Source organism: Orcinus orca, chromosome 4 (assembly GCF_937001465.1).
Source record: "Orcinus orca chromosome 4, mOrcOrc1.1, whole genome shotgun sequence".
NCBI classification, from domain to species: Eukaryota; Metazoa; Chordata; class Mammalia; order Artiodactyla; family Delphinidae; genus Orcinus; species Orcinus orca.
The window spans coordinates 109,901,870-109,927,782 of NC_064562.1; the positions used below are offsets into that span (position 1 = coordinate 109,901,870).

The 25,913-nt window shown below is 34.9% G+C and overlaps 2 protein-coding genes across 11 annotated transcripts in view; one reads left to right on the forward strand and one right to left on the reverse strand.

Moving 5' to 3' along the window:
• Positions 1–3,563, forward strand: part of LCORL (ligand dependent nuclear receptor corepressor like) — a 164,868-nt gene extending 161,305 nt beyond the window's left edge. For 5 of the 9 annotated variants that reach the window (XM_049709478.1, XM_033410644.2, XM_049709479.1 and 2 more), the window contains one exon: positions 3,255–3,424. In XM_049709478.1, the coding sequence (XP_049565435.1) occupies positions 3,255–3,275 (21 nt within the window). In that variant the 3' untranslated portion in view covers positions 3,276–3,424. Of the gene's footprint in view, positions 1–3,254 lie in introns of all 9 variants that reach the window. The other 4 variants (XM_049709482.1, XM_004282516.3, XR_007477229.1 and 1 more) reach the window with 3 other exon arrangements.
• A 2,147-nt stretch (positions 3,564–5,710) lies between these two features.
• Positions 5,711–25,913, reverse strand: part of NCAPG (non-SMC condensin I complex subunit G) — a 46,169-nt gene continuing 25,966 nt past the window's right edge. The window contains exons 14-21 of one of the 2 annotated variants that reach the window (XM_004282517.4): positions 20,762–20,989; positions 13,057–13,238; positions 12,610–12,784; positions 9,986–10,147; positions 9,622–9,760; positions 9,171–9,254; positions 6,852–6,927; positions 5,711–5,935 (exon numbers count right to left, since the gene is read on the reverse strand). In XM_004282517.4, coding sequence (XP_004282565.1) covers positions 5,836–5,935; positions 6,852–6,927; positions 9,171–9,254; positions 9,622–9,760; positions 9,986–10,147; positions 12,610–12,784; positions 13,057–13,238; positions 20,762–20,989 — 1,146 coding nt within the window. In that variant the 3' untranslated portion in view covers positions 5,711–5,835. Of the gene's footprint in view, positions 5,936–6,851; positions 6,928–9,170; positions 9,255–9,621; positions 9,761–9,985; positions 10,148–12,605; positions 12,785–13,056; positions 13,239–20,761; positions 20,990–25,913 lie in introns of those variants that run through there. The other variant, XM_049709486.1, reaches the window with a different exon arrangement.

Here is a 25,913-nt window from a genome sequence, read left to right on the forward strand (position 1 = left end):
AAGGTCATAAGGCTGCTTATTAATATTGTCAGAACTGGAACCTGGGTCCTTACATTATTTTCCCCAATTCTTTACTCTCAAGAGTACCACTGGATACACTATTGCTGGGCTTTCATTAGAATCCTGGATATGGACATATAAAGCCACTTTATCAGATGATTCAAATGCTGCTCCTTAAGCTTTTTAATCATGATGTAAAACAGAGAAGCCATGAAATAAAAGACTGATAAATTTGATGATATAAAATTTAAAATGGATTCATGACAAACTCACTGTAAGCAGATACAAACAACAAATAAGCTAGGCAGGGTGGGGAGGGGTGGGATTGGATTAATCCCACCCCTGTGGATTAATCACACAGAACACAGGATTAATTCTTAACTGCCTGGCAATACGAGAGAAGTCATCGTCTCAACTGGCAACACAGAAAAGGAAATACAAATGGCTTCAAGATATGAAAATAAGTGTACTGAGAAGAGAAATGCAAATTAAGCCAGGGCATACAGTTTTTTAAGCTTCCCTAAATTTTATTATACATTGTTATAAGAGTTTGAGGGAAGACATTTTCATATATCATTGGTCAGAGTGTAAAAATGTACACAGTCTGTGAAGGGAATTTCGGTAATATCTATCAAAATTTTTAAAGCACCCGTTGACCCAGCCATGCCAATCCTAGACATCAGTCCTGAAGATGTACTTGCACATATACTTAAAGAGACACACATAAGAATATTCAATACATTGATATTTTTAAGCAAAAGATTGGAATAGCCCAAAAGTTTGTCAGTTGAAGACTGGCTAAGTCAATTATGACATAGCCGTAGAATGGAGTTCTATGTAGCTATTAAAAGAATCAAATATTCATTGTACAAATATGGAACAATCTCCAAAATATATAAGCAAGATACAGAACAGTATTCAGAATTGTGTAGGGGGAAAGGAGATATTTGAAACAGACATATATACATATATATCAATGCAGAGAGACTATCTGGAATAATACACAAGAAATTGGCAACAGTAGTTGCTCCTGGAAGAGGGGCTAGGAGCAGTGAGAGACTTCATTGTATAACATTTTGTAGTTATCTATTTTTAATTTTGCAAATTTATTACCTATTTTTAAAACATGAAAAAAAAATCATTGTTTAAAAAATACATTAAGTTGAACATTAATCTTTCACTTGGTACAAATGTATATGATTCTATGACAAATTTCTAACATTAAACCTAACTAGTCAAAATTTTAATTTCCAAATATAAAGGTATATTTGTTAAAAATTCCTGTAGACTGCAAATTTTTTGAAAGCGTGGACTATATCTTCATCTTTGTATCCAAAAGTGCTTTCTGATGGGTATTCAAAAACTGTTAATTTGACTGGTAGAGAAGATGGAATTGAAAAGTGCTCTGGTAAGTACTGGATTATAATTAGAGATCGAGATTCTTATATTAGTTCTCATACATCTGGTTGGTTAGAACACTCTGAAAAATAGCAGTTTATTTTTCTATTTTCCTATATCTTAGTTTCCCTATCATCTCTTTAAAAAAAAAAAGCGGGGAAGTGGGGACTAGAAAGGTCACTTCTAGCTCTGCTGTTCTAATGCCTCTGGTTCTAGCACTTCAAGATCAGTAGTGCCCAAACTTCAAACACCAGCTAGTTTTGTTTTTGTAGGTATATATTTATGAATTAAACATGTCAATCTGTATATTGGTACTAACAACATTTAGTTCTTTTTCTTGACTATTTTCTTCCCATGCATGTGTATAGTTTTGTGCATCCCTGGCATTTGTGTTCCCAAATTTGGAGTACACTCTCTAGAAAAGTAACTTTAAAAGTCTTTAAAGTATTGAAAAGAACAATAGTGTAGTTACTGAATAGTATTCTCTGATGAATACACCTTTGTCAATCAAATAGCAAACAGAAAACAGAAAAAAAAATCGTTTTTAGGACTATGATTTGTTGCTCCATGCCATTGTTTTATTGTAGAGTTTGATGCCTGATATACTTACCTACCAAGCTACCTCAATTAATATCATTGTATTTTTATAGCTTGCTTTAGAGTTTCTCAAAGAGTCATACATCAGACTTTCTTGTTTTGAAAATACAAATAAAAATATGAAGACTAGCAGTCCTTGGAGGAAGGAAAAACATTATTGTTGTTATTGATCATATCTCTAGGTTTTGGATATTTTTTTAATGATGATTTACTATTTTTGATGAACAATCTTTTAAGCTGTCATTTTGTTTCATTATTTATAAAAATTGAAACCATGTCATTCGGTGGAACTGGGACTGTTTGGGGAGAACTCAACTCAGTGAAAATATAATGGCTGTTAAAATATGGTTTAACAGGTTAAATCTCTGGCTTATTGAATGGCAAGTGAGTCAGTTCTTTGAAGTTGTAAGGAGAGAAGTCTGGATGCTGCTGCCATTTACCAACTCTAATAAGCCACTAAAATACTACACAACTCAGCTTCCTCTTTACGAGTGGGAAGGATCATTGACCTGCGGTTGAAGAAAGCTTAGGAATGATGTAGTCTAACTGAACTCATCAGTCGTGTCAAATGAGCTAATGTATAGCAAGCTATTAAATCATTTCTAAACGTAAGGATTCACATTGGAAGATGTGAATTGACTTTAATATTACACATGTGGAGTGGCTAGCTATCCTTTGGACTCTCAAGTTTCTGTGGTTTTAGAAAAGATTCTCATCAGAGAGCTAGTAGACAGGCATAAGGGAAAGAGCAAGGACTGTATTCCAGTTCCAGCCCATTCGACTTTATTTGTACTGGAACTCTGTGACTCACTTTTATCGTTTCTTACGAGCTTACAGTATACCAACCTTGCTTGGTGGTTATGAAATTTGAGATTATGCATGTGAATGTGCCTAGAATATGGTAGGCATTCAACAAAGGTTAATTCCTTCTTGTCTCAAAGAGGCTGTGATCCTGGTATGTTAAAGGAAAAGTTAAAAGAACGGTTGAATCCGGCCAAGCTCAGTAGGTTAAATATCCTTTCTGATGTACACTGATGAAATCTGTATATGCTAATTTTGTCCAGTGGTATCTGAGTGACCTCTCAATCACCTGTGTTGAATTCAGTTCATTAAGGAGACAGGAGCTAAAGAAAACCCATCAATCATCTCTATTGTTTAGAGGTCTGAACAATAAAACTACTGAATTTTCTTTTACAAGGTTGATAGTTTCTTTGAAATTAAAGTAAAAACTAAAGTGCTTTACACTTTTTTTTTTCCAGCATGCTACAAGTGAAAACTGATGAGAAAGTGAATTTGTCTGATGGGAATACAGCAAGTTGCCCTTTGAGCCCCATTAAGATGTGCCTTAATCGTCCCATTGAATGGAATCTGAATTTGACAGCAGCATCTCTAGCGAGCTGTACAGTTCATAATCAAAATCTCAAAAGTGAAGAGAAATAGATTGCAGCTCTTCTTGCACTATCCTTATTTTGTACGTCAACATTCTTCCTGCTGATAAGCATTTATCGATTGATTTTGAAATACTTCTAGTCTTGTGATTTGTCTATATATTAAATCATTAGCATTAATCATTTTGATTATATTCTTTGTATGTCTTTTTACATGTTTTACACCAGACCATTGTGGAATTTTGCAGTACAAATGGATTTTTGAAGTTTCTCTTTTTAATGGTATTTTGTGAATTTTTTACTCCCTAAGTTTAAATATATAATTGTCCCCAGTTTTATTTCCGTGCACAATGTCTTAATATATAATGCATTGTGAGATTTAGAAGGCTAGTATTGTAAAGATTTGTGATTACCTGACCCATGAACGTTGTATAACAGGTGGATACCAACTACCTCGAAGCAAATTGGTAAAAGGCAAAGGTATCTCTTAGAAGTATATCTCTTTCAAAGTTATATATGTATAGAAAAATTGATCATAGTTTATCATCAAGTAGCATGTTTCCATTCATAAGGAGAATTTGAACTGATCAGTTATTTCTCTGTACTTTTAAACCTATGAAGTCTGGGTTTTAAGAGCAATGGCACAATTGCATGTTGACTCTTCAGCAAATCTGTGCCTCTTGCAGATAAGAATACTGTTTGGTTTTTTTAAGTTATCCATTTTGAATGAAAAATGGTAAATGGATTTACATCCATTGATTTTACTGTATTTTAGCCATTTATTTTAAAGTGTAAAGGGATGTCTTAAAATGAGGATAATATTCCTTACCTCTTTAGTAGTACAAAAGCATAGCTTTTGTGATTGGCTTGTGTGATTGTGTCCAAAACTTGAATAGTAAGAATACTCAAAGTCTGATGCTTAATTTTTCCCATGGCTGAGAAGGAAAGCTTTGGTATGGTGGTCCATGTAAAGTATGTAAGAACATGGCTCCTTCCCTTTGGATTGCCTGGCTGTGGGTTAAATGGGATTTAGTTTAGTGTGTTGCTAAAGACTTTTACTTATGGCACATTTTGTGTACCTTCTAAGTCCTTATTTCTCCCAGCCTACCCCAACCCCCAAATTATTTTTAAAAAGACAGGGATTTAACAAAAAGGCTTATGTAAGGAATTTGAAGCACAGGAAAAGACACAGAGCCAACAGAATGAGAAACAATCATCTATTTTTCATTGTTTTATATCACCACCATATCTGCCTTTTCCTTTTTCTTAATAAGCATTCTTTGTAACCTTCAGACTCCTTTTATATTTCTAAGTTTTATAAAGCACATATACATATGTAATGTAGCAATTTGGCTCAAAAAAGCACAGCATTCTTACTTTAGCTCCATCTTAGAACATCACCTTAAATGGCCTCTGGTAAATAAACCTAAAAAAGCACAATTATTATTAAAACCAATGTATTAGATCCGATGTTAGGGTATTTCTGTTCTGAATAATAGAGATGATTATCAGAGGAGTAAAAGGTGTTTGGTTGGGAGTTACAGAAGGAAAGAGGACTGATTTGACACAGTTTTAAGTTTCTTAAGTCAGGCCAGTGCCAATTCAGAAAATAAATTTACAGTGAAGAAATAGTGCTCATTCACACATTAGTATATAGTGGACTTCCTGTCACATTCTTTTCCTACTAGTATTTTCTATTACCCACAATAAATATTTTGTTATGCCAAAAACATAGAGAACTCCATGATTAATATGTATATGTGAACATTTCCCTAACCCAGGAACCATCACAACATAAGCAAACTTGGGCTCTTATATGCAAACATTCTATGAAAAAAATTACTCATGCATGTAGCATTATCAAAATATTTTTAAGTGTAAGAATCACAAAATTATCAAAATGATAACTGTTGAACTTGGATGCTGGGGACTTTGGTTCATTATACTAGTCTTTCCTGGAAGTAAGCTCCTCTCTAGCCAGTTTGTGGTACTTCATTTGCCCTTAAGATGTCGTTTTTAAAATGTGTTCTGAGGTGTTTTTATCTATGTTGGATCTGCCACATCTAAGTCAAACTTTTCAAATGCAAGTTACCAGCTAGTTACATTTAAAAGTTGTCTATAATGCCATGATTTTAAATGTGAGAACTCATAAGCATCACCTGGGAAGGCTGTTAAAAAGCAGGTTCCTGGGCCCACCTTAGATTCTGATTAAATCCATGACTGATGGAGATGGTCTGTGGAGCACACTGATGGACGCTGTCTCACTGCTTCAATACAGGCTAAAGTAATGTGGAATCACACAGCAGGAAGTTCTACAAGAATCAGACTTCTTCTAATTTTCATACAAGGGTAACTTTATTAAAGCAAAGAAATGAATATAATTTTAAAGGACATTTTTCAAGGGACTCCACCTCCATCATATCTTCTCCTAATTTTTATCTTCACTGAGAAATTATGCAAGGTTAAGTTTACTTTTTTCTAGTGCTGCCGTCTTTGCTCGTCTTGGTAGTCTCATCTTCATTTCTGATTCTGGCTCTGGAACTTCATGATCACTAAACAGATGTTGAAATACACCAATTTAAATACAAGCTTTAAAACCAGTTTATTTATAAATAAAACTTTGTTTCTGTCATTCTATCCATGTGTGATTGATATCCTGATTCCATTAAGCTTAAAACTAAAATCTCAAAACCAAAAAACACCGATTGGCTATCCAGCAAAGTGAACCATGGAAAACCTAATTTTTTTTTATATCTACATGGAACCTGGTATTATACAGAAAAAAGCAAAAAACAAAAACCCAAACTTCTATAATGAAGCTTGTAATTCAACAGGAACCATAACAACTGCCCAAGAGTTTTTTTGGAAACTCAAGTAGTGAAAAAATAAGTTCTATTTATTTAGGCAATACATTCTTAAAACACTGTAAACAGCAAGTTTCCCCAAAAGATACTTTAATTAAAACTTGATCTAAAGTTATAAACTGAAAATATATACATTTTACCTATGAATGAATGAATGCAAGACAGCTGTAAACAGCTTCCAACAATGGCTTATTGGCAGAAACCAAAAATAAACTATATAACTAATATCATCCAAATTATAGGCAGAATTATTCTATCATTATAAGTGTAGAAAATCTGAATCTCAATAGTTTGCAAATTCAAGTTCAGAGAAGTCATACATACATGATCTTATAATTAGAGGAACAGATGGAAATACAATTTGAAAGAACATAAAGATAACTACCTAGTACTAAAAGCCATGTCAACGAACAGGAAAAGCACACAAGCCAGAGGAAGTCAAATGCTCTTAGATACATAATCTAAAAAGCTGTAAATTTTCACGGATTATCTTGTTAAATAATCACAGTATAAACAAACTACAATTTTTTTTTTTTTTACTTCTAGACATTTTTTTTTAAATGACGATAAACCTCTTTACATATTGCAGATGTGCATGGCATACCTTTCAGAGTCAGCCTCAGCCTCAACAGTCTGACGTCTCCTGTTCGTTCTAGCTGAAGCTATCACTTTTCTCCGTCCTTAAAGACAGTATATAAATCATTATCAAAATCTATTATCAATTGCTCATTTTTAACCTGTTTTCTGGGGTACCCAAATCCTTTATTTTTCCCTCTTCAACACCCTTTCCTCCTAGTTCCCAGCCACCTTGATACAAATGATCAACACCATGGAGAAAAGGAACCCCAGCAAGATCAAAATTTTACTAATTTCTTTTGTAATTTCTCTTATAATAGGCAAGGGAAAAGATGGAAATTGAGTTATAGGTGGCAAATTTTGTTAAATTTATTTGGGGGAAAGAAGCATGTGAAAAATGTTATATAAAGAAAGTACCTCATAGCACAAGGTATATGGAGAACCTAATGAAAATTAAGGTTAAAAAGAGAGATTAAGCCCATAAAACAGATCCTAAATAAATAGAACTTTAATCAGTAAGGTATAGTTTATTATAAAATATTCGAACATATACATGGTCAATTCAAATGTGTGTTCTAAAACATTTCAGTATAAAAATTAAAGCCCTTTATATGCTGGGGGGTTACAAAAATTCTAGCTAGAAATTCACAAGGTTAAGCAGTGAAGTGGCCTGTGATGCTCATTTATGATAATAAAACAGCATATATAAATGAAGTTTGAGCTATTAAAAAAAAAAAGAGGTGTAGTTCTTATACCTGATTAAAAGCAATCTGATCAAAAGCAGATTATTCAGTATGATCATTTGGTTGAAATTTATATACCCTACTTATTCAAGTGAGACTTTTTCTTTCTGTTTTCTTCCAACTGTACGTATTTGCTTGTAAACTTCTAATGCAGTTATACCCAAGAAAACATCCAACAATATGGGACTAATGTGAAACAGTTAGCCAGCAATTAGCATTTAAATAACTGATTGGCTACCAAACAATATTACTTTTTTCCATTTAGAAAAAAATTAAGTCTACACAGAAAAGGGCCTCAAAAAATATTTTTCAAGGATTAAAATAATGGTTGGTTCATAGGTGGAATTATTAGCATTCTTTTGATTAGTTTGCTTGGATGTGTTTTCTGATTCTTCTGTAATAAGCATGCATTGCTTTTGTAATAAGAAAATAATAAAAGATTAAAAAGACCTTGAATTTCACATTTTTTTTCCTAAGTGATCCCCTAATAGTCAACATTTACTTTATTCCAGCAAATCCCCTATTGTTGGATATCCCTTTGAAAATAAATTTATGTTGGGAAAATATGAAATAAAACGGAAAACAGAAGCCCAGAAATATACTAGGAGGATAAAAGGGACAAAAATGCTTAATCATATAAAGGACAGACCACAAACAACTGATAATATAAATATAAAATCACTGTTCATCATTTGATAATAAAAATCTTAATTTAACCCAAATAGTCCTTTGCAGTATGATCTTTTGCATCATATTTCTTTCAATCAAAAGCACTTGAAGCAACACTGATGTCTTTTAGACACAAAGCAAAACCTAATATCAGCTAAAACAAATCAAAAAGAAAGTTAAGGATACTGAAGACAATGAATGATCTTTATACCTATCTAAGGAAACAAAGTATTTCACTGGATAACAAAACTGAAAAGTTTTATTATAAGGTTAGTCAATCCAGGGGACTTCCCTGGTGGCGCAGGGGTTAAGAATCCACCAACCAATGTGGGCGACATGGGTTCAAGCCCTGGTCCAGGAATATCCCACATGCCATGGAGCAACTAAGCCCGTGTGCCACAACTACTGAGCCTGCGCTCTAGAGCCTGCAAGCCACAACTACTGAAGCTCGCGCGCCTACAGCCCATGCTCCACAACGAGAAGACACCACAATGAGAACCCCGCACACCGCAACGAAAAGTAGCCCCCACTCGACGCAACTAGAGAAAAGCCTGCACGCAGCAATGAAGACCCAATGTAGCCAAAAATAAATAAATAAATTGAAAAAAAAAAAAAAAAGAATCCGCCTGCCAATGCAGGAAACACGGGTTTAATCCCTGGTCTGGGAAGATCCCACATGCCGCAGAGCAACTAAGCCCGGGCGCCACAACTACTGAGCCTGCACTCTAGAGCCTGCACACCGCAACTACTGAGCCCACACACAACTGCTGAAGCCCACATGCCTCAAGCCCGTGCTCCGCAACAAGAGAAGCCCCCACTCGCTGCAACTGGAGAAAGCCCATGTGCAGCAACGAAGAATCTAATGCAACCAAAACTAAATAATTAAATAAATAAATAAATTTATTTTAAAAAAAGCTAGTCAATCCATATATTACCTCTGTTGGTCTTTTGCTGAGTGGATTTCATTCGGGTTGCTTTTACATCCTTGACAGGAGTTATATATACTTCTTTGTTGTTTTCTATTAAAGGAAATACTACAATTATTAATGAACTAAATTAAAAGTAGCCTCATGAAATACTTTAAATGATCAAATCAAAGACAACCAGTCCCAATAGCAGCTATTGAAAATTTATCATAAATAAGTGTTCCAAAAAAATGTGAACACTGGAAAATAAGCAAACAAAACTCTTAGGAACATAGTATGCATGGTTATATGGTGAGTGAACACTTCTCAGTAATACACTTTCCTGAGGGGATTTAATTAGAAAAACTTTTCTTCCATTTCTGACATACAATCACATATATGTTAGAGGAGGAAAACAATGTATCTCAGTAAAGATGAAAAGGACAGAATCTTAAAAATACTCAGGTTAGTATGTCATTACCATCTTCACTTTGAAAAACAGCTGTAGTTGTGTTGTCATCCTGTGCCGCTACAACTTGGTCACCATGTTCTTTACTTCCTTTTTCTAACTGAACCTTGATTTTCTCCAAAGCTCTCACACACATTCTATCTTTTACTTGCTGTAACAGAAAACTTTTTTTAATGCAGCATTTTCTAATCTTCTTTCAAAAACGCTATATACTGATAATACAACATTCTAAAAATTCTATTAAATTTATGAAGGAAATATTTACTTCAAATGAACAAAGTCACAGCATACTAATGTATGCATAAATTAATAGAATCATGTAAATTCTACTTTGATAAAAATTTATACACATTAAGAGTAACTAGAAACTACTTACCTCCAGAATCTCATTCAGCAGAACCAGAAGATCTTTAGCAAGACTGCTAGTGAGTTCTAAAGAACTCAAGGCTTTCGTATAGACCCGAATTTCTGGTGAATATGGACATGTTAGGATCTCATTGCAAATTTTTATAGCCAGATTGTCATGAACTGTCAAGGCCTGGAAAATCAAGAGAAAAATCCTTGTCAATTGAAATGGTATGATTACAATACAGTCTGACACATCTATCATTTCCAACTAATTATCTTGACATAATCCAAAATGTCTAAAACAAAATTATCATAGTCCTCCCCATGTGAGCTCCCCTTCTTGTAGAGTGGATGCCATGGTACAGGGCTCAGATCCATCTGCTTTACTACTGACCATTCATTCTCCAGGCTACCACGAGTTATGGAGGCTAAAAGTTCCCAGGTGCAGAACTGATCCAAGCTGAAGACAATGGGCTCTGCCTAAGGTCACACCTTCCCCGCAACGGTTAGTCCACATTCAATAACTGGCAGATGTACAGGTACAACAGCCTAGCCTTGTTTCAATTCTGGACAAAGCAAAGAACTATCCCAATTCTGGAACTTCTGTGAGATCAGCTGGGACCTTAAGACTGCATGACAGGGCTTCCCTGGTGGCGCAGTGGTTGAGAGTCAGCCTGCCGATGCAGGGGACACGGGTTCGTGCCCCAGTCCAGGAAGATCCCACATGCCACGGAGCGGCTAGATTCATGAGCCATGGCTACTGAGCCTGCGCATCTGGAGCCTGTGCTCCGCAACAGGAGAGGCCACAACAGTGAGAGGCCCGTGTACCACAAAAAAAAAAAAAAAGACTGCATGACAGTTCAACTTCTTCCTCTGCCCAATCTATTTCCCTCACTCCTCCAAGATGCTGATCATGAGAGTACGCCCTAATGTCAACAGCTTCTTTGAAGTCTTCTGTCACCCACACTTAGGACCTCAGAGTTATCTTGGATTCCTCCATCTCCCTTGCCTCACACAAAGTTCGTTCTTCTAGGCTTTTCTACCCGTAATTTTTTTTCTATGTCAATTTCTACTACTTTTTTCTGTCTACTTTCTACTACTACTACTACTATTATTCTTTTTCTGTAAGCTTTTATCTCCTAATTATATCAACTTTTAACTGCCCTCTTTATTAATATTCTCTCCCTATTCACCTCACCTAATGAAACTGACCACCAAATTAATCTGCCTAATAAGTAACTGTCATCCCATTAACCCTTTCATTATACCCTTTCATTATACGCCCTGCAAACAGAGTCAACTCCAAATTCCCTATCCTATTGTTCTTCCCTAAGGATCCCTGTCAGGATCCTTAGCTGACAGATTTTTTCCACAGTTCCCCAACATGACTTGTACTACCAGCTACATTTAATCACCTTTACTAAAAGTCTTTCTCTCTATCCAAACCACTCCCCAAATCCCAACAAGGTCTAAGTGAATTTTACTCAGTGAGATTTAAAACTAGTAATGCTGTACTCATCACCCATACCACATGAAACCTGCCATCTTCTAAAGCGCTAAAGCACTTAGTAGCTATATCACTGACCCTTACTATATTTTGCCTTAATATCCATTGTAATCTTCTTTCCAATAACATGTAACATAGTAACTCAAATGAAGTATGCAGTCACTAAGTAACAAAACAGAAGACCAATATTTTCAACTTAATCAGCTGGCATCTGAAATAATTAACACATTAATTTTCAATATGGTGAATGTTTGATCAAATGATATTAAAGGGTTAAAAACCAGCTACATGTAATTTGTGGGAGAGTATGCACTTACTATATCTTCTTTGAATTAAAAACAAAACTAAGCCTGAGGTGAGTTTCAATCTTTGAATTCTCCTTCCTTGTATCAGAAACAGAGCAGGTAAGCCAACAACTGAGGACTCAATGAGTCCTACATAACAGGTCATTATTCAGAATGATTAACAGCCAGAACTAGGTGGGGAGGGGGTAGTAAGGATGATGAATTTTCGGTAACTTCTTTTCAGTAGCAAAAATGTTAGCACTGATTACTTCTATTTTTATATGATTATCTCCCCATTTCCCAAAAGATTTTTTAAAAAATTATAATTGATCTACAATATTATATTAGTTTCAGGTGCACAAGAGAGTGATTCAATATTTTTATAGATTATACTCCATTTCAAGTTATTATAAAAAAATGGCTACATTTCCCTGTGCTGTACAGTAATCCTTGTAGTTTATTTTATACATAGTAGTTTATGTCTCTTAATCTCCTATCTCTATCTTGTCCCTCTCCCCTCCCCTTCCCTACTAGTAACCACTAGTTTGTCCTCTATAACTGTGTGTCTGTTTTGTTATATTCATTCGTTTTACTTTTTAGGGTCTGCATGTAAGTGATAACAGAGTATTTGTCTTTCTCTGACTTACTTCACAAAGCATAATACCCTCTAGGTCCACCCACATAGTTGCAAAAGATCTTTTTCTTTTTCTTGCTTTGTGTTATGTGCTACCATATAAACTAGAAATCTCAAGATCTATATGTAGCTTCTCACTATTTCAAAGAATCTGTGAGAGGGGTTATTTTACCAAAGCATGCTAGTTACCATCCCTAGACCATCCACAGGCTAACATACTCACCTACCTGATAATCTTGGGAATTCTTGGCCTGAGGATTTAATCCACTTGGTCTTGTCAAATCTACAAGTAACTCAGCAACATTAGTGATGTCTATTTCAGCTAAAGGAGAAGATGCAGGGGCATTGGCCAGTATTTGTAGAGTTGGAAGAAAGGCTTCTTCAAAACATTCCTGGTTAGTCCTATTGAAAAACAATTTGAGGTATGTTGGCAAAGAAAAAACATGATTCTTTAAAAAGCAGCAACAACATTATATATTAAATGCACCCCACCAAGATAGAGTACATATTCATCTAGGAAAGAGCCAAATGATTCAGGTAGATAGAATCTAAGTAAGTTCTTCACTTACCACTGAAGAAGAAGAACATTAACAACAAAATACTATAGATATGACTCATAGGGAGCCTGAATTTAACTTCAAGTTAGATTTTGATTTATCGATATGACTAAATACCTGCTTGCATAAGCAAACATTGGGAAGAACACGCCTAGGCAATGTCGAAGTCGAACATCCTCTTCAGTCACAGGATTGTACCATAACAAGACAAGACGAGAAAGAATCCTGCTGCTGACCAAAAGCCCAGAGAACATCAGCTTGGCTAGTCCTTCTGCAGCTCCTGTCCTGAGTTCAGACACCTATTAAAAATGACTTTCATTTAAAAGAAATTTTTTATTTGTATTTCCTTTTTAAGCCTTACATTGTAGCCCCAAATAAGTATTTGTATATAAACTATCCAAAATCATTCCTGTTATTATGAATTATTTTAAAGGCATATAAAAAGATTTTGTTTTTTCCTTTTAGGTTAAGGCTATGTGACAAATTATTAGTCTAGCTATGAAAACTTCAATTCCTTTTAAACTCTTTAGAAAAACCAAAAGATCTTATAATATTGTGAAACCAGAAATCAAAACTATATGTATTAAACACTTATCATGGTGCTAAGATATAGAAAACCTTCAGTAATGGTCTCTGCCATCAGAGGTGCCTATAAATGAAAGCTCCAGAGGTGGGTGTGGCAATGTGTGTGAATAATAGGTAAAATGTGAATAGAACGTGTACAAGTAGAAAAAGGCATTCCTAGAAAGAGAAACCAAAACAAACCTAGAGAAGAAAATGGAAAAGATGTAGTGGTATTCAAATGCAGGTACAGGTATAAGAGTAGTAATTAAAAATATTGGTTATTGAGCCTGAATTAAATTCAAGCCTCTGACACTTCCTAGCTGCATGATCTGATCCTGTGCATATTACTTAACTTCTTTGTGCCTCACTTTTTCCATATACAAAAAAAAAGGGATAATCAAACTACTTATCAAAAAACACAAAGAAATAATACATGTAAAGCTCTAAGGAGTGCTATCTACACAGTAAATCCTCAACAAATGTCAGTGATTATTATTATTGATGGAAAGTAAGTTTGCTCAGTGATCAGATTAGAGAGACCTCGAAAATTAGGTAAAGAAATATGGTTGAAGATTTTTGAAAGGGTAGGGAGATAAGATTTGAATGAGATTTCAGGAAAATTATCTAGACAGGCCATAATCTGGGAATGCAAGACAAGTCTAAACTAGAGGGGACAGGAGGAAAAACAGAGGAATGAGCAGATACAAGAACTATTTCAGAAATTTTTCAAAACTCAAAAATAAGAAGAAAAATGTAGAGGTTGATAAGATTAATAAGTGCCAGGGTACTGGCATGTGCTTTCCACATACAAACTCATTTAGGGCTCACAACAACCATGAGAGCAGAGACTTTGTTCCACTCAGCATTGAACTCTCAAGAGCATATAATGACTGGCACATAAATAGCTCTCAAATATTTGTTGACTAAATTAAAGAATTATCCCACTGAATAGGCATCATTATTTCCATTTTAAAGATAAGGAAACAGGACAGAGACAGTAAATACCTTATTGAAGATTCACAGACATTACCAGAACACAAATCTTTAAGTCTCCAACTCCAAAGGCTGCATGCCCTCTGTCTTTTTAAAAATTTCTAATATGGGAATTTTAATTGGGACAGGACTGCAAGTCTTTAAAGCATGTGAAAAACTATTATTTATGGTCCAGAGGACAGTCAAGGAAGTCAAGATTTTTTAGTGTTTATGACAAAAATAAAATCAAAGCCACAGAATCTAGTTTAGCCAAAAGAAGATTAAAGTACCTGCACTATTTAAAAAACAAAAACCATTCATCTACTGTCAAACAGTTTTCATGTGCAACAGTTTTCCATCTATGCAATGTCAGCAAGCCCACAGCACTGGACAACTGCCAATGAGAAGTCAGTCTATCACTTGGCTAATAACTCAAAATTTAAGAAAATACTGATACAATTATACTCCAATAAAGAAAAAAGAAAATACTGATAAGGAAGGACTTATTTCCACTATTCTGCAGTCCAAATGTGAAGTAAAAAACTGTTACAATATACAAAAGACATTAAATATTGATTTAAAAAAGGTCAATCCATCAAAGAGATAATTATAAACATATACACAACAAACAACAGAGCCCCAAAATATATGAACATACACTGACAGAATTGCAGGGAGAAATAGACAGCTCTATAATAATAACTGAAGACTTCACTACTCCACTTTCTGTAATAGATAGAACAACTAGACAGACCAATAAGGAAATAGAGGACTTGAACACCACCATAAACGAACTAGAACTACCAAACATATAGAACACTCCACCCCAAAATAGCAGACTACACATTCTTCAGGTGCACATGGAACATTCTCAAGAACAGAGGCTATATTAGGCCCAAAACAAGTCTTAATAAATTCATAAAGAATGACATTATACAAAATATCTTCTCCAACTACAATGGAATACACCTGAAAAGCAACAAGAGACGAAAACTGTAAAATTCACAAGTCTGTAAATTAAACAATACACTCTTCTTACACACCAAAGGTCAAAGAAGTCATCAAAATGGAAATTAGAAAGATGGGGGCTTCCCTGGTGGTGCAATGGTTAAGAATCCGCCTGTCAATGCTGGGGACATGGGTTCGAGCCCTGGTCTGGGAAGATCCCACATGCCACAGAGCAACTAAGCCTGTGTGCCACAACTACTGAGCCTGCACTCTAGAGCCCATAAGCCACAACTACTGAGCCTGCAAGCTAAAACTACTGAAGCATGCGTGCCTAGAGCCCGAGCTTGCAACAAGAGAAGACACCACAATGAGAAGCCCGCATACCACAACGAAGAGTAGCCCCCGCTCGCTGCAGCTAGAGAAAGCCTGACCACAATAACAAAGACCCAAAGCAGCCAAAAAAAAAAAAAAGAAATTAGATGAATAAAAATGAAAATGCAACAAACAAAAACTTATGGTGTGCATTGAAAACAGTGTTCAGAGGGAAATTTATAGCAGTAAATGCCTACATTTAAAAAAAAAATCTCAAATCAATAACTTTACACTTTAAAGAACTAAAAAAGAGATAGAAAATCGGGGGTGGGCCGGAGAGAATCAATGAAACCAGAAGTTGGTTCTTTGAAAAGATGAACACAATTGAAAAACCTTGAGTTAGACTAACAAAGAAAAAAAGACGATGCAAACAACTAAAATCAGAAATAAAAGCAGCAACATTACAACTGACCTTACAGAAATAAAAAGGATTATAAACGAATAATAAGAACTGAATACCAACAAATTAAACAACCTAGATGAAATGAACCAGTTCCTAGAAACACACAAATTACAAAAATAGACTCAAGAAGAAATAGAAAATCTGAACAGACCTATAACAATAAACAGATTGAATAAGGAAATTAGAAACCTCTCCAAAAGAAAAGTCCAAGACCAGATGTGTTCACTAGTAAATTCTACCAAATATTTAAAGAAGACTTGACACCAATCTTTCTCAAAGTCTTCGAAAACAATAGAAGAGGAGAAAACAACTCCTATCTCAGTTTATGAGGTCAGTATTACACTGATGCCAAAGGCAGACAAAGACCAATACAAGGAAACTACAGACCAATTTCCCTTATGAATACAGATGTAAAAATCTTTAATAAATTACTAGCAAATGGAATCCAACAACATATTAAAAAGATTATACACCATAACCAAGTGGGATTTATCCAAGGAATGCAAGGGTGGTTCAACATAAGAAAATCAAGCAATGTAATGTACCATAGCAATTAAAAAAAAAAATCATGGGCTTCCCTGGTGGCACAGTGGTTGAGAGTCCGCCTGCCAATACAGGGGACACAGGTTCGTGCCCCGGTCTGGGAAGATCCCACATGCCACGGAGCGGCTAGGCCTGTGAGCCATGGCCGCTGAGCCTGCACATCCGGAGGCTGTGCTCCGCAACGGGAGAGGCCACAACAGGGAGAGGCCACAACAGTGAGAGGCCCGCATACGGCAAAAAAAAAAAAAAAATCACATAATCATTTCAATTGATGTAGAAAAACCATTTGACAAAATTAAACATGCTTTTATGACTGGAAAAAAAAAAACAGAAGATAACTTCTACATCATACTCAATGGTTAAAGACTGAAAACTTTCCCCCTAAGATCAGAAACAAGACAAGGATGCCTGCTTTAACCACTGCTATTCAAGATTGTACAGCAAGTTCTAGCCAGAGAAATTAGGCAAGAAAAACAAATAAAAGACATTCAAATTGCAAAGGAAGAATTAAAACTGTCTCTTCACAGATGACTTGGTCTTATAGAAAAAATCCCAAAGAATACACACACACACACACACACACACACACACACGGAAACTATTGTACAAGAGCTAACGAATGCAGCCAAGTTGCAGGATATGAAATCAAATCCACACACAAAACAGTTGAGTTTCTATACAACAAGAATGAACAATCCAAAAAAGGAAATTAAGAAAACAATTCCATTTACAATAGCAACCAAAATAAAATATATAGGAATAAATTTCATCAAGGAAGTAAAAAACATGTACCCTGAAAACTATATACCATTTCTGAAAGAAATTAAAAATGACCTAAATAAATGTAAAGATATTCTAGTTCATGGATTGGAAAACATAACATTAAGATGGCAATACTGCCCAATGCAATCTACATATTCAATGCAATCCCTATCAAAATTCCAATAGACTTTTTTCCAGAAATGGAAAAGCCAATCCTCAAATTCATAAGGAACTGCAAGATACCCCAAATAGCCAAGACAATACTGAAAATAAAGAACCAAAGTTGGAAAACTCAACTTCCTGATTTCAAAACTTACTATGAAGTTACATGAATCAAAACAGTCAGGTAATGGCACAAGGGTGGACACAAACAATGGAAAAGAATTGAGAGTCTAGAAATAAACCCATATTCCTATGATCAATTGATTCTCTCACCCTCCACAATGGTGCTAAAACAATTCAATAGGAAAAGAATAGTCTCTTCAACTAACGGTGCTCAGACAACTGGATGTCCACAGGCAAACCAATGAAGTTGGACCTCTACCTCACACCATGTACAAATATTAGCTGAAAATGCACCAATCCACCTAAATTAAAAGCTAAAGGAGTAAAACTTTTAGAAGAAAACAGAGATAAATTTTCATGACTTTTGATTTGGCAATGTATTCTTAGATATAACACCAAAAGCACAAGCAGCAAAAGGAAAGATAAATTAGTCTTCATCAAAATTTAAAACTTTTTAAAAATCTAAGGACATTATTAACAAACTGAAAAGACAACCTATAGGAGAAAATATCTGCATATCAGTTATCTGATAAGGATCTACTACCCAGAATATATAAAGAATTCAGAAGGACACCCCAATTTAAAAATGAGCAAAGGATTTGAATACATATTTCTCCAAACAAGGTATACAAATAGCCAAAAAGCACATGTAGATACTCATCATTAGTTATTAGGGAAAGGCAATTCAAAACAAGATGGCTAAAATTTTTACTAACAATTTTTTCTTATTAATAAAACAAAATTATTTTAAAATAACAAGTGTTGATAAGGATGGAACCCTGTTCTTTGTTGGTGGGAATGTAAAATGGTTCAGCTGCTATGGAAAACAGTTTGGCAAGTCCTCAAAAAGTTAAAGAAATTACCACATGAAATCATGAAACGCCTACAAAAAAACAGGATAGTCAGCTCCTTAACATAGGTAACAAAAGCAAAAATAAACACATGGGACTATATCAAACTGAAAACCTTCTGCACAGCAAAGGAAACTATCAACAAAATGAAAAAGCAACCTATGGAATGGGAGAAAATATTTGCAAATTATATATCTGATAAGGGATTAATATCCAAAATTATATATAAAGAATTCATATAACACAATAGCAAAAAGCAAATAATTTGATTAAAAAATGGTCAGAGGAATTGATAAACATTTTTCCAAAGAAGACATACAAATGGCTGACAGATACATGAAAAGCTGCTCAATATCACTAATCATCAGGGAAACGCAAATCAATACTACAATGAGATATCACCTCACACTGTTAGAATGGCTTTATCAAAAAGACACGAGAAGTGTTGGTAAGGATGTGGAGAAAAGGGAACCTTAGTGCAGTGTTGGTGGGAATGTAAACTGGTACAGTCATTTTGGAAGGCAGAATGAAGTTCCTCAAAAAATTAAAAACACAATCCAATTTGGGTGTATATATCCAAAGGAAATGAAAATAGAATCTCAAAGAGATATCTGCATGCCCATGTTCATTGTAGCATTATTTACAAGAGCTAAGATATGGAAACAACCCACGTATCAATCAATGAATGAAAAAAGAAGATGTGAGATATATAGTGCAATATTATTCAGCCATAAAAGGAAGGAAATCCTGCCATTTGCAACAACAGGGGTAGACCCTGAGAACATTATGCTAAGTGAAACAGCCTGACAAAGACAGACAAATACTGCATGATATGACATATGCAGAATCTTTTTAAAAGTCAAACTCATAGAAACAGAGTAGAAAAAATGGTTGCCACAGACTGGTGGGTGGGTGAAATATGGAAAAGGGTATACTATCAGTTCTATTATACCTTAAAAGAAAAAAAAGAATAAGTTCTAGACACCAAATGTAAAACATGGTGACTAGCTGATAACACTACTGTATTACTGAAATTTGCTGAGAGAACTTAAATGTTCTCACTCAAAAAAAAAAAAAAAGATAAATATGTGAGGATGTATTAATTAACTAGTTGGGATAGGGATCAGGGGTAAAATCCTAAAAACAACAAAAAAGGATTAATATATGACCTAGTAACCCCACTTCTAGAAATATACCCCAAAGAATTGAAAATAGCTACTCAGACAAATACATCTTCATAGCAGCACTATTCACAATAGCCAAAAGGTGGAAACAGCCCAAATATCTTTCAATGGATGAATGGCTAAACAAATTCTGGTATATACATAAAATGGAATATTATTCTGCCATAAGAAGGCTTGTGATATAAGCCACAACAGTCTTGAAAACAAGCTAAGTGAAAGAAAGCAGACACAAAGCCACATATTTTCTGATTCCATTTATAGGAAATATCCAGAAGAGTTACATCCATAGAGACAAAATGCAAATTGGTAGTTGTTAGGGGCTGGTGGTAGGGGAAATAGGGAGCAACTGCTTAATGGGTAGTTTCCTTTTGGGATAATGAAAATGTTTTAAAAATCAGAGGCAGTGGTTACACTATATTTTTAATGTACTAAATGTCAATGAATTGTTCACTCTAAAATTGTTAATGTAATGTCAATTTCACCTCAACAAAAAAATATAAAAATTTTATAATTTAAATGTTTACATATGCTATAAAAATGTAGTTCATGAGTACCCTAAGGAAAGAGATCTAATCCCATATCATATCTTAGAACTTCTACCCACCCAATGTAAGATTATTTTAAATTATTTCTTAAGACCCTTGGGGGGGGAACTTGTAAGTCACAGATCACAAAGACAGAGAAAAAAGATGAAAAAATAACCCCCCCCAACAGTCATTTCATTTTTGTTTACACTTCAATTCTCTACACAATGTAATTTGATAGTGAGAAATTAGATATATTAGAAGTGAAAGTAGGATTTAATTATAATATTCAAAAGGCAAATTTTAAAAAAAAGTTAGCCAAGTTTAAACTTCAGCCTAAAAACTACAAAGAGGATAAACATATATATGCTGACAATTACCTTTCACAATAATAGGGCTATGATTATTTCTTACCTCGCTATCTAAAAAATCAGAAAGTAGTTTTAGAACATTCTTGGCTGTATCAGCCTCTTCTTCAGATTCTTTTGACTCTTGCTCTTCATTACTGTTTACTTCTGCACCTTCACTTTGAATAGCTTTGATTTTTTTCGTTTTAAATGGTTGAAATCCAAATGCCATCAGTTGGTCAAAGATTGCCTTTAAAGCACTTATTTTTATTGTCACATCATCAATTTGCAAAACCTAAATCGAAACATGCCCCACCAAAAGCAAATTAGGTATATTTTTATTGTTTATGCTACATAAAATTAACATATATCTTATTATTAATCGAACTGCAACAGTGTCAAGTCTATATAAATATTTTTTAAAACTTAAAAGTTTATTTTAGTTATTTTTTTATTTATACCATGACACTTTTATATTTCCTTCAGAAAAATTCTGTCTTCAGTCAAAAAAAATCCCTGAAGTCAAGCTGAATTATATTATTTGTTCCTTTTATATACAAAAAAGTATACGTTTAACTATGATTTTATTATTTTTTTAAGATCTAGAAAAACTGTTCAATATATTGCAATTGTTTGGGGCCATCTATCAAGATAAAAACATTACATTCTAACCAATGAAAAGCATTCATTGGAACATCAGTACTCTTCTAGGTTATCAAGTTTCATTAAAGAAATTTTTCTTATTAGCTCAATAAATTCAGATTTCATTAATAGTGAATTCAGTTTTCATTGAACTGGACTTCTTTATAAAAGGAAGTGAACCATAAAACCCAGCAGTTTCTATGAGCCTATCCTGAATCCATAAAACCCAGCAGCTTGTATGAATCTATCCTGACTTAAGAAAACCAAATTCTTACATACCAAATTTCAAAGCCATGAAAAAAATAGAGCTGAATATTTCTACTATGAAAAGATTTACTATATTTTTTAATACACTTAAATTTTGGTCACTGATAAGCTACTTGGCTATACAGCTTAGCCCACAGAATGAAGAAAAATCACCCACAAGTTGGTCAAATGAATGAATCGAGAAAAATGGCTCAAAATTACAAAACTTTGAAGGAAATTTCAAGACACATCTATTACATACTTTCTTATGGCAAGACTTGCAAATCTGCCAAAGCCAAATGCTTATTTATAAGAATGTACTGTCATGACTATTCACTACAAATTCTAAACATGCTACTCTCAACAGCATCTTGGTTTTCCTTGTCCTTCTCAGTCCCTCACTGGCTAGCAATAGCTCTCAATATTGGATATTTATTTAAGATTTCTAAATGAAATAATTTCCCTCTCCTGCCTTTCTAACAAGTGTGGATATATTTCTTAAGTCAATTTCTATTACTAAAACTTGATTAAAAAAAAAACTGATTTCTTACTCCCCCAAAATACTGCTCATTTCCCTTAATCTAAAATCTTCCAATGATAGCTCTGAAAATACCTTTATAAAGATAAATAATTGAATCTACTCAGTGGTTAAATTCTTTTGATTGCGAACCCCTTTGAGGACCTAATAAGAGCCCACCTCAAAATAACAGTCAAAATATAGGCAAAATTCCACAAACAATTTATTTTACTGCATTTGTATCTGGTATCATTCACATTTTTTTTTTTTTTGTGGTACGCGGGCCTCTCACTGTTGTGGCCTCTCCCGTTGTGGAGCACAGGCTCCGGACGCGCAGGCTCAGCGGCCATGGCTCACAGGCCTAACCGCTTCGCGGCATGTGGGATCTTCCCAGACCAGGGCACAAACCCGTGTCCCCTGCATTGGCAGGCGGACTCTCAACCACTGTGCCACCAGGAAAGCCCCTAAACTTTCATTTTTAAAAATTTTAATTCTATGACAAGGCTGCTATTAACTGTTTTGATTTGAAATTAAGGTAAAATTATGGAATGGTCTTGATAAGAAACATTCATTTATTTTTCACATGAACTTGATTTTGACAATTCTTTTTCACTACAGAAAATTATATAGGAGCAAACAGTATCAAGGCTCCTATAGCTCCGTCAAATGGGGTATGAGTTAGTATTAAATAGCTTCCTAATGCTCCAGGACACTTGTAAGCATTAAATTCATATTAATTTCTTCTGTCTGAAATGACCAAAACACTTATTATTGATGTTATGTCAGCAAAAATTAAAAGGATCAAAATCCACATTTCATCTTTAAAAGTCAAGTGAATTTATGTGTCTTTGGAAAGAGTTCTATGGTATTTCTTTTGCTGCAGTACTAGAAATTTTATATAGTTGTCTAACTCTAATCTCCTCTACTTGAAAACAACAACTTCTCAATACAATTTTTCAGAAGTACTCATAATGGTATATAGGGTATCTTAATGAACATTTTACCTCATTTGTAGAGTAAAAAGCGCTATACTTAATAAGCTAGACATAAATGAACCCTTCACTATCAAATTTTCTAGTAAGATTTTTCTTCCACTTAAATAAAAAGTAATGACCAGGGGTCAATCTAGCATTTAATGACCCATCCTCTAGAAAACCAGGAAATTGAAATAGAGAACTTACTGGTTTAATTTCTTAGCAAAACCTCTTTGAAAATGTAGTATTTTATTTCCTGGGCACCTATAAAGCCAATAGATTTCAAAATAGTAAACAAGACTCCCTTTAGAATTACTACCAGAATCACTCATGCCAGTACCTGCTGATATAAATAGTAATGACTTTGTATAACACAGGGAGATTCATTCATTCATCCTGGAGCAAAACCAGATGTATGGCCAAGCACTATAAATGATTCATCTGGAAAAAGTACCAAGATTTTTCTTCCAGTTTCTTTGAAAAGAAACTGTACACCATTTTAAAGATAATACTTGACATTCTAAGTTTCCAAAAGGATCTCACAATAATAGAAATTTTTCTCTGATAACAAGCATGGGATGATAAATATAAACAAAGCACTGTCAGGAATTTAATCCTTGCACATTAAATGAACTGATTAGATGTCAAGTACTCCAAAAAAGGAAATTACAACAAAATGAAATTTCTGAGGACTGCCTTTTGACAAAAGTATGGTTTAATTTTCTTCCTTTGATACAAGTCACAAACAGTTTGACCATTTCCAGAACACATGACTTCCCCAATTTCTCCCTAATTGTATGTTTTCTTTTTCTTGGCAATGTCATATGCAACATTAAAGGATGTTGGGGGAAAATTCAACTATTGGTTGAGTCTTTTAATATAATCTTCATAAAAATGATAATCCATGTTGTCATGTGTTATTTTCATGTTGAACATGCAAAGCACTCCCATTCACCTGTTGGCAAGCAATTTGCACTAAAATTCCTTGCAGCTTTTTTATCCCATTACGTTTGACAACACCAAGAGGCTACATGAATCACACTGTCTTTTTACAGGGGGAGGTGGAGGGAAGTATATTTTCCAAATAAAACTAGGCCCAAAAATGTTAAAAACATGTCCAAAGGAGTTAAAAAGTCAAATGCATTCTACTGATACACTAGACTTAATCCCCTCTTGTCTACTCAGTAGCACTCTAGCAACTGCCCTCTCTTCCCTATATTGTTTTTTTCCTTTCAAATGGGTCATTCTCATTAGGATTCAAACAGGCTGTAATTTTCTCCATCCTAAAATAATTCAAACCAAACCAAAAAACTCTTTTTACCCCATATCCTCTCTTGCTACCACTACATTTCTCCATTACTCCTAACAAAATAAAATCTTGAAAGAGTAGTATACACTGGCTGTCTCCAATTCCTCTCCCATAATTCTCTTTGGACCACTCCAACAGGCTTTGCCCTGTGCATAAACTAAGGCACATGAAAGTCACCAAACACTTCCTTACTTGCCAAAAATGGCCAACAATGAATCCTTATTAACCTGTCACCAGCATTAGACAGTTAGGTCACCCTGGCCTCTCTAAAATACCATCTTCACTTGCCTTCTAGGACATCACACTCTCCCCTAACTATCTATTTCACCTTGGTCTTTACTGGTTCCTTTTCATCTCTCTTACCTTAAATGTTACCTGAGGCTTAGGGAACTATAAAGTTGAGATCTCCTCTCCAACTATACTCATTTGTCAGGTAACATCCAGTTTCTAGGCATTGGATACTATTATAGAATAAAGACTTCCAGATTCCTCTCCCCAGCCTGGGCCTCTCTCCTATCTCCAAACCCACTTAAAAATGCCTATTCAATATATCCACTTGTACCTCAAACTTCAAACTTACCATGTCCAAAACTGAACTCCTTACCTCACCTATCTGCCGTAAAACCTGTTATTCTGTTTTCCCCATCACAGGAAAGGGCAATTCCATCTTTCCAGTTATTCTGGCCAAAATCCTGTTTTCTTCCACTTCTTTCTCTCACACGCCACATCAAATTTATCAGCAAATTCTATAGACATTGTCTTCAAACTTAAATTACCATCACTTCTCATGACCCCAATAATCACAACACTGGTCCAGGTCATCATCACCTCTTTCCTGGATTATTGCAATAGCTTCCTTATGAGTATCCTTCCTTCCATACTGTATCCCTATAGTTACTATAAGGGATCTGCAAACTATGACTCATGGGCCAGTTTGTTGCCTGTTTTTATACAGCCTCCAAGTTAGGAATAATTGTACATTTTTCAATGGTTAAAAAATAATATCTCATTATATGCTAAAATTATAAGAAATTTAAGTATCAGTGTCCATAAATACAAGTTTTACTGATCTACAACTACGCTTATTCAATTATGTATCATCTATGGATGTTTTCATACTACCACAGCAAAGCAGTAGTTGAGACAGACCATATGGCCTGCAAAGTCTACAATATTTACTCTCTAGACCTTTAGAAAAAAGGTTTGCCAACCAACCCATGGTCTAACCAACACTATATCCAGTCACAGCATAAAAATCCCCTACTCAAAATCTTCCAATTCTGGGACTTCCCTGGTGGTCAAGTGGTTAAGAATCCACCTTCCAATGCAGGGGATGCAGGTTTGATCCCTGGTTGGGGAACTAAGATCCCACATGCCGCGGGGCAACTAAGCCCTTGTGTTCTAGAGCCCTCAGGCCACAATTAGAGAGCCCGTGTGCTCCAACGCCCGCACACCACAACTAGAGAGAAGGCTGCATGCTGCAATGAAGAGCCCATGCCACAACAAAAGATCCCACATGCCGCTACTAAGA